We start from the raw sequence: 13,858 nt of genomic DNA, 5'->3' as shown, positions 1-13,858 counted from the left end.
GCTTTGTGTTCAGCAGCATAAACAACTGAGCAAGGACCCGTGCAGACCTGGTGAATACAACAGGACCCTTTTGAATTCACTGTAAGTAATGTTTTGGGTTTTTTTTTTTTTTTAATGTGGAAAAATGCTCAAAAATTACATTCAGGACAAAAATTTTTGAACATTCAACTGAGAAATTATTATGTTCATATTCAAGTTTTGGCTTAAAGCTTCTTGTATTGTTTAATTATGATTTTGGGGTTTTTTTTAATAGAAAAGATAAGTCCTCTGTGAGATTGGCATATTCGTATGACAAATGTAGGGCATGAAATGAAAGTGAGGTCTTAAGTATTGCTCTCTAGAACATCTAGAGAAACTGGCTAAAAGAATTAGTGTAAGAGTGATGGTGGGAGAAGTCACAAACAAATCAGAGCTTAAATTTAAACATGTTCTAGATATGAAAGTGCACTGTCTGAAAGTGGTTTGTCATGGGGTTCAGGCCTTTCCTAGCCATAGTAGTATTTCCATTACCACGATATTCAGAGTGTGAATTAAGGAGTATTTAGAGCATCTATTACTAAAGCCAAGATCAGCATTCTGAGTTCACTGGGTTTTGGAGAAACAAAATGATGGAAATGGAGAACACAAATGTGGGATCATGGTGAGAGCTGACAAGGATTCAGAGCTTTTACAAGGCAGAGGCTGCATTTCGCAGTACAAGTCAAAAACCTTACATATTTTTCCGCTAGAAAGAGCTTTGTTTTATAAAAGGTTTCATAGGTCAAATGATCACATACCACAGGAAGATGTTTTGGGTTTCCAGATATTCCACATCTTTACTTCTCTCTATTGACAGAAGTTATTGAACCAATTGTGATGCAGTAATAATTTCTAGAGGTGAAAGTATTGCCATAGATGTGGAATGAATGATTTCTATGCTTTGGAAAAGGCTTTCCTGTTCTATCTGTATTTTTTTAGTGTATTTGTTCCTGCAGAATTTACTCACTCATCTTCACTTTCAACCATTGTAAGCTCCTCTGCCAAATCACCCTTTGCTATCTTTCTGATGGTAAAGACAGTATTCCTCTAGACCTCTAGAGTTTCTCTTCTTCTTTTTTTCTTTTCTTTTTTTTTTTTTTTTTCCAATTTTGCTTTTAGGTGATTTGATTCAGTCACTGGGCTGGGCATGCCTTTGCATGCAGCAGGCACACTTATTTCCTTTTGGTGCTCTATGTACATACTAATTTTCCCTGCCTTTATAAGCGGCACTGTATTCTCAGGGTTTTGATAACATCCTAATTGCTATTTATTTTGTTATTTTTGTGGAAGTTGGTTTTTTTCTTTTAGTTGTGGTCAACTGCTCTAGCTTTATGAAATCACCACAAATGTTCATCACTTCCTCATAAACAAGTGCATTTGCATTCTCTTAGGTGCCTGCATATGGGTTTATATGCAGCTCATTCAAAGATGTATGTCTTAATTTTCACAAAAGTGGTATATTGTGCCTTTCTTCTGCTTTGATTTTTCATCAGTTAAATTTCCAATTTTAACTAATTAGCCTTGACTCCCTTGCTTTCTTCTCTATAAACCTCTGCTTTTGACTCTTTCATCACTTAAAGCCACATTGAAAACAGAATATTGGGAAAAAAAAACAGTTTAAAATGAATTGTAGCTTAACTTTAATGAGGGCATATTTAGAATTACCTCATCCCTCTTTGACTTTAATTTTTATTATTTCATAACCTCTTCAGTAGGTTGAGCAACTTTCCAGAGTCTGCTTCCTTGAAATAGAAAGCTCATTTCCCCCAATTCAAACATCTCAGAGTCACTGGTGCTAACCTAACTCTGTATAGTGAAGGGATTGATGTATTGCTAGACACAAGGTGAAAAGATTTGTAAGCCAAATGTAACTTTTATTCTATTACAGAATCAGAAAAATATGAAGATGTTGCTTTCCCTGTGTCTTTTACTTGTTGGAATCCTTTCCAACAGTTATTGCTATGAACCTTATCAACAAGGGGTAAGAAACCAGAACCAAAGAGCACAAGAATACCAAAACATGCCATGGCAGAGTGTGAGGAACAGTGTTTGTCGATTTGCATGTTGTTTCTACAAAGATATTTCTTCTCGTGAAAACAGCGGAAATGTTTTCTTCTCTCCTTTGAGCATCTCTACCGCCTTTGCAATGCTGACTCTGGGTGCCAGATCAGACACCCTGACACAGATTCTTAGGGTCCTTTGCTTTAACCCTCGTCAGATTTCTGAAAATGACATACATGAAGGTTATCGTCAACTCATGCAAATGGTAAACAGAAGGAATGGGGGGTTACAGTTGAATATGGGAAATGTTCTGTTTGTGCTTGATCGGCTGAAGCCACAAGAAAAATTTTTAAGTGATCTCAGAAACTTCTATGAAGGAGAAGCTTATCCTATGAACTTCAAGAAGTCTGATCAAGCCCAGCAAAAGATCAATGAATATGTAGCAAGAAGAACGAATGGAAAAATCAAGGACCTCGTAAATAACCTAGATCCACTTACTGAAATTCTCCTCATTAGCTACATCTATTTTAACGGTAAGGCATACATATCATGTTCTTCTACTCCACAAATTATTTCCTCAGGTCAGTCTTAGACTTCATAATTTTTTGCAATATGGTTTTGAACGTGGACTTATATCTTGTTTCTGTTTTGGTCCGCACTTATATTTAATTAGAAACAAAGCTATTGGAAATTATAGTTTAGTTTATAGTTTAGTTCTACTTGACACTGATAACTCCTAGCAAAATGTATGGCAAATTTTCCCATACCTTTTAATATATGAACTTCTTTCCTTCAGAAAATTAAGTTAAATATATGTTGAGGAAGGCATCTCTAGGCAGTAAAACTTCTAATCCTATACAGTCTACTGAGATTCAAGCACTTTCTTAAATGCTTGGCTGAGATCCATTTCTGTGAATTTCAATCCAGCTGGTTTTTTTGTTCAGTGAGTTCAGAGTTAAATGCAAAGAATGCTATTAAAGGAAAACTTAGCATCTTATCAAACAGAATATGTTTAGACAACAGCTTTGCTGTTACTGTGTATGTTTATGTACTGAAAACTAAACAAGCTACAATAGCTTTAGTTTTGCACTCATGTTCTCCTTATTTTTTTACTAACTCTGCCTCTGCCGATAGTGTGTCTGTAGTCCTGTGTGTCTAGAGGCATAGGTTTCAACCTTTTTTTTTGATTTGCAGATTCTAATATTTTCCAGTGAAGAGAAGGACCCACCAGTATCAAATACAAGCCTATTGACAATACGCTTGTTTTTCTTAATTAACTTGTGCAGTCTGCTTAGATACAGTCTTCAGATCTTCCCAGAGCTTTTCAGACTTCTGATCTAATGAGAAGAAGAGGATCAAGGCTGTAAGGCTCAATCAGTGGTGTAATGACAGATATTGCATCTTATTTCAAACTTTCTCTCTCTTACAGATTATATGCTGAAAGCAAAGTATTTGTAGTCAGAAAAATAATGTTCTGTAATTTCTCTGATAAATTTTAATTGAAATGGAGATAGCATATTAGATAAATTTTTAATAGAAAAGATATCCTTTTAGAACCTGGATGCTTGCACTTTCCAATATGAGGCTTCCCCTGAAAATAATTAAGAACTATATTTCTGTTTTGTTTTGCTTTCCATCTGCATCTCTGCTCCTTGTATTAATGTCTGAAGATTTGGCCACAACTAAATGGAGCTAATTGTAATACAGATGACTGATGTTTCTTAGTTCTCTTGAAAACCTACTTGCTTATCTCAAATAATGTTTTCATTTAGGCTTTTATTAAGCATCAGACACGTCTTTCAAAACAGGCAAAAAAACCTGCCAATTTTTCTTTTACTGAAAGGTGTTTGAAAAATGAGCAATGAATTTAGTAGCACAATGGGGACAAAAGCCCAAGAAACCTTGTATTAAAAATGACTTTGTATTACAGTTAATTTTTACATGTTATAACAGTAAGGGTTGTTAGTTTTTTTAAAGAGATATTCAGTTCAGTTTACTACTTGAAAGATTTCCTAGCTCCCCTAAAGGTGGTGGAATTTCAGTTTTAGCTCACCAATTTTAAAGCAAATGGATTAAAGAATAGCATTCATCACAATACTATAACATTATTTTTAGTCTTGAGATCAAGAGTAGGTTAATTATCTAGAGCTGGGATTAATCTGGAGAGGATTTCTAAACCTCACTTAGCTGTATAACCAGTCCATATTTTCAGGTGCTTGTCCTCTTTGTGCATTACAAACTTCCTTGCACATTACTGGTGACACTTTTTTCGTGGTGTAGCATAGTACAGAATTCCTTCTTCAAGGACAAAAGTCTGTCAGTATTTTCCTGACTCTGACCTACAAGACATGTCATTCCACTATATTACACAAATCCCTTTTCATGCCTTAGTCAAGATCATAACAACAAAGAATACTTTGAATTTCATTTTGCTGCTTGAGCGCTGTGAAGCACTTGAGGAAGGTGCTGAGAAGGTATCCCCCTAAAACAGAAGTGAGAACAGGAATAAGAGTGCCTTTGAAATAGGAGGAAAGTATTAGTGACTATCATCTCTGTCTAATCTCTGTGTTAACTGATAGTCATGGCTTGGGACCTTATTGATCATCTAGTTCCGATTCTCCTGCGATGGGCAGGGACACCTTCTACTATACCAGTGCTCAAAGAACTGTCCAGCCTGGCCTTGATCACTGCCAGGGATGGGGCATCTACAATTTCTCTATTCCAGCCTCACAACCCTCATGGTAAAGGATTTCTTCCTTATCTCTAATCTAAATTTAAATTTGCCCTCTTTCCATTTAAAGTCATTCCCATTTGTCCTATCACCATCTGCCTGTACAAAAAGTCTTCCCTCCTCCATAGGTTCTTCCCTCCTCTATAGGTACTTCCTCTCTTTAGGTACTGGAAAGGACTCTAACATTTCCCTGGATTCTTCTCTTCCCAGGCTGAACAACCCCAACTCTCTCAGCCTGTCTTCACAGGAGAGGTGCTCCAGCCCTATTGATCATTTTCATGGCCCTCATCTGGAGTAACTCCAACAGATCCACATCCTTCTTTTATTGGAGACCCCATAGCTGAATGCAGTACTCCAGGTGGGATCTTGGCAGAGTGAAGCAGAAGTGGAGCTGGCCACAATTTTTTTATGCAGTTCAATATGTGTTTGGCTTTCTGGGCTGCAAGCACACATTGCTGGGGCATGTTGAGATGCTCATCAACCTACCAAGTCCTTCTCCTCAGGTCTGCTTTCAACTCAATCCATTATTTTCCCAGCTTGTATTTGTGTTTGGGATTGCCCCAACCCACATGCAGGAGCTTGCACTTCGCACTGTTGAACTTCATGATATTCAAATGGGGCCACCTCTCAAGGCTGTCTCACTCTCCCTGCATGGCACCCTCTCTGTCTGGGTGGCATCCCTTTGCTCTGGAGGGCATCCTTTCCTTACAGCATGTCAACAGAATGACACCATCTTGGTGTCCCTGGCAAACTCGCGGAGGGTGCACTCAATTCCACCATTCACCAGAGGAGCACTGGTCATCCCTGATCTCCTCTTGGAAAACAAGCCATTGACTGCAAGCCTTCAAATGCAAACATCCAGACAATTCCTGATCCACTCAGTGGACCACCTCTCACACCCATCCCTCCAGTTTAGAGTCAAGGATGTCATGCGGCGCAGTGTGAAATTCCTTGCACAGCTCCAGGTAGATGACATCAGTTGATCTTCCTTTACCACACTTTACCCTTAGTGAAGTCATGTTGTCTGTCATCAATCACTTCCGAATTTTCCATGTGTCTTAGCATAGTTTCCAAGAGGATCTGCTCCATATCTTGCCGCTCAAAGAGGTGAGAAAGACTGGTAGTTTCCTGGGTCTTTCTTTTCTTCATTTTTAAAAATGAGAGCTCTCATTTTTCTTTTTCAGTCAGTGGAAATTTCACTGGACTGCCATAACTTCTCAAATATGATGGATAGTGGTATTGCTGTTCCATCTGTTTCCCTCATGATCTGCAGGTCCCATGGACATGTTCATCTTCATGTTTGTCACATGTTCTCAAACCTGATCTTCTTCTACAGTGGACTACTTTCATTCTCCCAGTCCCTGCACTTGCCAGTAAAGATTGAGGGAAAAAATGTCATTGAGTACCTCAGCCATGTTCTGGGTAACCAGGCTTCCCATTTCCTTCTGAAGGGAGTTCACATTTTCCCTAGTCTTCCTTTTATCATTGTCATACTTATAGAAGCTCTTCTTGTTGCTCTCAATGTCCCTGGCCAGATTTAATTCTATCACACCTTTAACTTTCCTAATCTATTCCTTGGAGGCTCAGAAAATCTCTTTTTATACCTCCCAGGTTACCTGTCCTTGCTTCTACCTTCTGTAGGCTACCTGTTTGTGTTAGAGTTCACCAAAGAGCTCCTTGTTCATCCACACAGGCCTCCTGGCATTTTTACCTGACTTCTTTGTTAGGATGGATCACTCCTGTGCTTGGTGGAGGTCATCCTTGGATATTAAGAGAATCATAGAACCATTAAGGTGGGAAAAGACCTCCAATATCTTTGAGTTCAGCCTTCGACTGAACACCACCATATAAAATAAATTATTTGCACTAAGTGCCAAGTCCAGTCATTTCTTGAACACTTCCAGTGATCATGAATCTACCATATCCCTGAGCAGCTTTTTAAAATGTTTGACAACCCCTTCAGTGAAAAAATTCTTCCTGATGTCCAACCTGAACCTCCCCTGAAAGAGCTTGAGGCCATTCCCTCTTGTCCTATCACTTGTTGCCTGGGAGAAGAGACTGACCCTGACCTGGCTACAGCCTCCTTTCTGGCAGTTGTAGAAAGCAATGAGGTTCCCCCCCACAGCTTCCTTTTCTCCAGCCTAAAAACCCCAGTTCCCTCAGGTGCTCCTCACATGACTGACTCTCTAGACTCTTCCCCAGCTCTGTTGCCCTCAGTGCTGCAGCACTTCAATGTCTTTCTCATTGTGAGGCTCCCAAAACTGGACCTCAAACAGAACTTGAGGTGTAGCCTCACCAGTGCTGAGTACAGGGGCACAATCCCTGCCCTGGTCCTGCTGGCCGCACTATGGCTCATACAGGCCAGGATGCCACTGGCCTTCTTGGCCACCCTGGGCACAGCTGGATCATGTTCAGCTGCTGTTATCAGCACCTTCAGGTCCTTTTCTATCAGGCATCTTTCCAGCCCCTCAGCCCCCAGCCTGTGGTGCTGCATGAGATTGTTGTGACAAACCAGCTTTCTTGGGGACCTCTTCCCTCCATGGCTTTACCCCAAGCAGATCTCTGAAGAGGCCAAAGTTTGTACTCCCTTAGCCCAGAGTAATGGTCCTAACATCCTACTCAGTTTTCAAGCAAAGTTCTTCTTGAAATCAGTTGGTTTTCCCTGCGTTGAGCACTAGATAAATGTTGTTTAAGTTTTTCAGGACTGGTGTCATTCATAGTTTTGTGATTAATTCTGCTTTTTCCCCCCCCCTTAAGCATAATAAACTTCTGTGTGTTATATATCTGATGATAGAAGTCACTATTAATGAAGTATGTAAAAGTATATGAAATGTATAAAAGTAGCAACTTTTCCCTGTTCAGAGCATTGCAGTTGTCAATGTATGCTTTCAGAGACCATGATATGTACTGAAGTGTCATTTCACTTTTTCAAAAGCTATTTAGTAGTGCAGGCTATGGCAGATGGTGGAAACAGCAGATGATAATTATTTCATTTGTAACAAGTTGCCTATTAATCAGTGTTCAAATAGAAATCAGAAGTCAACAGTGGTTGCATCTTGTTTCATGGTGTTCTTGATGTCAGTTATTTTACTTAGTGTCACAGCTCTACTTTTGCCCATTATATTTGATAAAATGTTAGTTTTGCTCTAGAAGGCAAATTTTACTACAGAGCAACAAGATTTCTTAAAAATTAAAATAAAAACAACAAAAAAACCTTTCCAAAACTCCACAATTTCCCCCTTTTAAAAAAAATTTACTCAGCCTCTGAAATATATGATCTGGATACCTGGAATTTGGCTTTGAAATTCCTCTCCACTGAGGATAAGAACCTTTCAGAGTTTCAATGCAGATGGTTTGTTTCACCATGACTAAGTGAGGAACCTTTGAAAATTTAATATGGTGAAGATGACAGTGAAAAAGTTTTCTGCTGTTGCTGTTTTATTTCTTAACTCAGCAGTCTGGCAAAATTAAGCACCTTATGACTCTATACATCATCAGCTAATGTGAGGTATCAACACCTCTCTGCAAGTAACCTAAACCCCTTAATTTTTCTGGAGAATTCATCCCTCGTGTCACCCTTTACAAGCCTATTTTGTTTTGGGAATAAGAAAATGAGAGAATCTTCTTTTCAGCTTAGATAAAGGCTGCATTATATGAGGACTTTACAGGCTCCTCAAAACTGTTATCATGGAGGAAAAGTGCAAGTTAGAACCCTTGATAACTCATCTGTATGAAGGATTTTGCAGCCTGCTGTAAGATCTGAGGGAGAGTTTTACATCACATTCTACCATCTGTGTGTTGCTATTGAATTATTCTGAGTATTTATTAAAATCAAGTGATCACTGCAAATTGGTTTGTCTTTGAAGCTGATCCATCTGTGCCAGTTTCTGTCCTCTAAGAATGTGTCCTATGATAATATGTGCTATGGTTTCATATCCTTAAAAATATCCTGTAACTCTGTCTCTTATATTTCAAGCTGAATGGGAAAAACCTTTTGATCCAAAATACACTAAAATGAGCAAATTTTTTGTGGATGGAAACAAGGCTGTTGAAGTCCCAATGATGTTTGGAATAGGCCTGTTCAAGCATGGCTATGATGAGCAGCTGTCTTCCACTGTGGTGCAAATGGATTACAAAGGAGGTGCTTCAGCATTTTTTGTTCTGCCTGATAGAGGAAGAATGAGGAAGCTGGAGAAAAGATTATCTTGTGAACATTTGTCAAGGTGGACGACATTAGTCACAAAAAGGTAAAATTCTGCAGTTCGTGGTTCAGATGGTAGCCAAGGAAACAAATGAGCTGGGGTACGACACAGAATCAGTATGCAATTTTTAGTTCTGCTTTAAGCAGTAGAAGAAATTTCCTGACCTAAGTTGGATCTGGCTGATTTAATGTCCATGTGTTCTCACATTTTTTTCCCTGTCTTCAGCTCTAAATAGGCCCAAGTTTTTTGACTTAGACCCCTTCTTACTTTTCTGGGGGGAAGTTTTCTGCCTTCTATTTACATGTCAATTCCTGTCACTTCAGCCTCTTTTATTTTCTCTTTCTTAATTTCTGCCCATTAAAATTAACAGCAATTTTACAGTTAATGCTGAAATAATAACTTCCATTCACCAATTGTGAGGGCAAAGCTCATATGTGAAAATATGTGAAAATATGTGAAAAAAAACCCAAAAGAAAACAAAATACAAACAAAAAACCCACCAAAAACCCCCACAAACAAACAAAAAAGGAAACCAAGCAAAAAATGAAACCCAGCAAAACCAATGTAATTCTCTGTGCACCTTTACAGTTTTAAAACTTCCTGAAGTAGCCACGTGGTTTGTGACTGTAGGACAAAAGATGATGAATCAAGATACTTAGGTATCTTGAATCAAGATACTTAGGTATCTTGATAATTTTTGCCAAAGAAACAATTGCCTTTACAATTATCAAGATGAATGCTAAATACAATTGGAGGAATTCGTATTTCCTCTCCCCATCTTATAATATTAAAAAGTATCACAATCAAAGACAAGTTTGTTTCATGCTGCTCCCCATTTTTCATCATAACCATTCTCTCCTACAACATAATGACACAAATTCCTCCCTTTCCCTTTAATCTTTAAAACAATTGATTGTATCAGCTATTATTTGGAGTCTCTGGGAGGTCTTAATAAATGAAAGTATTATATAGAGTCATGTAAAGGCTGTGAGCTACCTGTTTGTCCCTTCTCTGTCAGCAAATTGATGTTGATATTAGTGCTGGAAGTGTTGTGAAGGACTTCTTTCATTTCTGGTGGCTGACAAAGACAATACTGCTGAAGTATTGCCAGTACAGACAGCTGAGATCTTTTAAATGGCTGAACTATAGAGAAAACATCACTTTCACTTCTGGAAAGTGTATCCTACTGCTCCTTTCCTGGTTGCATTGCTACTGAGTGTCTGTGGCTTTCCCGTTCCTCTGTACTGGAAGCAAGTGGGGGCTTGTGAAGGAGTGCCTCTAGGTGACAGTAAGGCAGATGATTCAGTGATAGCTGCATCCTCCTTCGGGGCAGCAATCAGCACAGACTGAAATCAGGGAGAAGTAAAAGGTCAAGCAACCTGTTATCAATCCACCAGCATTCTTGCTTTTGGATACAGCCAGAGCTGGCATTAGATGCTGTGCAATGCTGGAGGTATGGGCTTTTCCTTCCCACCTGCCCACTGGGTGACTTTCTCTTTGGCTAGCTTCATTAAGTGCTCCACATCTCCCTGACCTAAAGCCCTGGAGAGCTGTCCGGGTTTCTCACCAGAAAATAGTACCTAATGTCAGTGCTATCACTAACTTCTGTCTCATTATGGTGCTTCTAGCTGTAAATGTTGGGCTTAACCTTTGAAAAGTAATTGTTCAATTCTTAGGGGAAAAACAAGGAAGAAATTAGTCAGAAACATAAAACTTTGGTTAATTTATGGAAAGCAGCAATCTAGTCACTTAAAACTGAGTAAGTCAGACACTTGACACAGAAAAAAATAGCTATTGGCTAACTACCTGTATTCTGTAAATTTGCTTTTGTCTTTTATTTCGCCATGCCTTCTATCACTACTTACTATTGTTCTGCTTCTTCAATGGATATAGTTTCATTTTATCTGTCCTGTTTCATATGATAAATGCACAAGGCCAGTTTTTTCTCCAAAAGTAACCTTCTGTGAACTTGAATGTGTTGGATTTTTTTTTTTTGTGCTCAGCTTGAGACACCTAAAGGAGTCTCTTTTTCACAAGGTGAATCTTCTGCATCCTCAGTAATGACTCATGATTAAGGTGCTTCCAGCTGATTGCACAAGAGATCACTAACTTCAGAAAATTTACATCTCCTATGCAGACTAGTGGGAGGCTGCATGCAAAATGTCTTTAGGGAGAAGGCAAAATCAGTTTTCCTCTTATGAGTCTATGTTATTTTGTGATAACTGATCAAATGTTTCATCGTATTCTTGCACTTTTTTTCTGGCAGCTCAGTAAATTTGTATCTTCCGAAATTTACGCTTTATGGGACATATAACCTAAAAGATATGTTATATAAAATGGGCATCATGGATCTATTCACTGACAAGGCTGACCTCTCTGGGATCACTGGGCAGCCCCAGCACAGAATTTCCCAGGTAAGTCATACTACTTTTTGTTTTACGGGCCCATGGTTACTGATACTTGCATCACTTTCTGCCCAGCTATTCATGGTGCAGAACTCATGTGACGAGGCTTTGCTTCACATGAAAAGGCAGCTGATGGCCTACAGAGTATTTTATCCATGATAGTTGCACTGTATGAGCAATTAGGTTGGAGAAAGTTACTAGTCTGTAATTTTTTAATTTAGAAGGCTATTTTTACCTGCATGGAGCAACTTTATAAAACATACATGACCAAATCATTATGTATTCTCACCTTGGTTCCCTCTTGCAGCCTGTTATAGTCACCACTGGCTGCTTCTGTTTGTGCCTGCCTTCTTTAGCCTGCTTGTGGGCAAGTAGGAAACTATAGGATGTATCACTGCTCGTATTTTATGGAGGTGAGGGAAGAGGAAAAACACACTGCTTGCTTTTGAACTGTTTGGGGGAAATAAAGATGCATTTGCTACAAACATTAGGCTTCAAGCATATGAACTGCTAGACTCAGGCAAAAGCTACAGATCATGCTTCAATAAACCTAGAGTTTAAAGCTGACAATCAGGGCAAACCTAATGGTCTAATGAAGAAAACAACTGCCCTCATGACCTCAAGGGGACATTAGTGAATCAGGATCTTTCAGTGTCTTGAGTTCACAAGGTCAAACTTTTGTGTTTCTGTGCTTTAACCCTCCATTTCTGACCCTTCATCTTTGCTCCCATTTTTCCCAAAACATGAAGGAACCTAGGAAACATAATTTAACATTTCTATTCATGTTGTTTCTTCAACTATATGAACTTCTAATACCCAGTTATACATGGTCTTACTCTCTTAACATTTGGTCTAGCTGTACAGATCTCCATGAGTGGATGCAAAGAATAAGAAAAGAAACAAAGCAAATGTTTTCTCTAGCAGGGACATGCACTTCTAGTAGAGAGTAACTTTCCTCTCTGGGGCTAGAAAGCTGTGCTGCATATAGCTTGCTGATTTTTTTTCCCCCTAACTTTGCTATCTTTAAGCAGTGGACTCACACTTGTCCATCTGATGCTTGTTGCTTACCAGTAACTTCTTCAGGCACTTTTAACTCTCATTCTTATTTAGGTGACTAGTTTTGTACCCCCTTGACTTGTAAAATGTCTGTTTCTTCACAGGCCATTCATAAGGCTGTGGTAAAGGTGGATGAGACTGGCACCGAAGCAGCAGCTGCCACAGGCATGGAAATAGTGCCCATGTCCGTTCCAGCTATCATCACATTCAACAGGCCCTTCCTAATGGTCATAACTATGGATAACACTATACTCTTCATGGGAAAAATTGTGAACCCTCTGAAAAAAAATTAAGTTAATGTACAAATTAGGTATGTGGTGATGACCACTCTTAGATCAAGTATTAGAGCTGATGAGTATGGCATGGCTACAGAGGGGGTCTCCACCTCTTAACTGATGTTATTCACTGTTTTTTGTAGATGAGACTCTTCATCAATTTAAGGTATCATAGTTGCATGTTTGTTTGGGCCTTGCTTCTTTTTTTTTTTTTTTTTTTTTTTTTTTAAAGAAGGTTGCATTCATGCAGAACTGTCATTAGCTCTGGGACAAAATAGGCCTGTGTGATACTGACAGCATAGATACATCTTCTAGCAGGGAAGATGAGGAGCATGTGGGTGGAGAGGGTTGTGTACATCTGCTTCTTCCCTCATGGCTGCCTTCTCTCCTATTTTTTTATGTTGACTGACAAATAGGTACAAGTCATGTCACTTTACTATTTGTGTCAATTTTCCTACCAACATGAAGTTCATAGCTCGCATAAACCTTAACATGCATAATGCTTATTACCTTGCCTAGTACCATTGTTGTCCAGTGAGTCTATTACACCCTTGCCTGTCAGCTGTTGTCCCAGCTTGGCTGCTGCAAAGGGGTCTCAAAGAAGGGATGTTTTTCCCCTGCAGATATATAGTCCTCTGCCTACTGTTTCTGTGTGATCTATAGTCCAGGCTCATTCCAGGGCAAACTTTAGAGGTTCTAAGAATTTGATCTAAGAAAAAAAGAGACAGATCTGATCTCTGCACTGCGGCACCCTGAAGCCAATCATTGTGAGTCAAATGCACAGCTCAGAGAAGCCAGAAGACTACTTCTAGCTTATGCCTGCACCTAAAGTAGCTCCCAGAAGTCCCCAGGCAGCAGGAAGCACAAGCCATGTCCCCCTGGTGCCAGTGTCTGGACCATTACTGTCTGTACCTGGGAGATTACCCATGGTAGTAAGCGCCACTCCAGTACTGTTTGTAGGATCAGGCACCCTACCAATAACACCCATACCCCATCAGTGGCACTTGCCATGTCTCTTGATATAACCCCTTCTGTTCCCAGACTGTCTGGTAATACAACATTGGTACTCTTCTCATCTGCTTCATGGTTAGTATAGCCACAATATTATAAAGAGCTGTTTTCACTATTAAAAGACACAATAACCAGTCACATTCATAATGAACATGCTTA

The 13,858-nt window shown here is 39.3% G+C and overlaps 1 protein-coding gene across 1 annotated transcript; it reads left to right on the top strand.

The window, feature by feature from the left end:
• The first annotated feature begins 1,918 nt into the window (after positions 1-1,918).
• LOC119701991 (alpha-1-antiproteinase F-like) lies at positions 1,919-12,706 on the top strand. The gene is made up of 4 exons (XM_038139330.1): positions 1,919-2,552; positions 8,727-8,997; positions 11,219-11,366; positions 12,518-12,706. Exons 1-4 carry the CDS (start codon positions 1,919-1,921, stop codon positions 12,704-12,706), a joined length of 1,242 nt encoding a protein of 413 aa, XP_037995258.1.
• The last annotated feature ends 1,152 nt before the right edge of the window (positions 12,707-13,858 follow it).

This window comes from Motacilla alba, chromosome 5 (genome assembly GCF_015832195.1).
Source record: "Motacilla alba alba isolate MOTALB_02 chromosome 5, Motacilla_alba_V1.0_pri, whole genome shotgun sequence".
Taxonomy (NCBI): domain Eukaryota; kingdom Metazoa; phylum Chordata; class Aves; order Passeriformes; family Motacillidae; genus Motacilla; species Motacilla alba.
This window is presented reverse-complemented; position numbering and strand designations above follow the sequence as displayed.

Bases quoted from the DNA above. Each gene is read 5' to 3' on its own strand.
- LOC119701991 (XM_038139330.1), top strand. From the start codon at position 1,919: ATGAAGATGTTGCTTTCCCTGTGTCTTTTACTTGTTGGAATCCTTTCC. The intron at 8,998-11,218 runs GTAAAATTCTGC...TTTTTCTGGCAG, and splicing joins ACGACATTAGTCACAAAAAG to CTCAGTAAATTTGTATCTTC. The intron at 11,367-12,517 runs GTAAGTCATACT...GTTTCTTCACAG, and splicing joins CCCAGCACAGAATTTCCCAG to GCCATTCATAAGGCTGTGGT.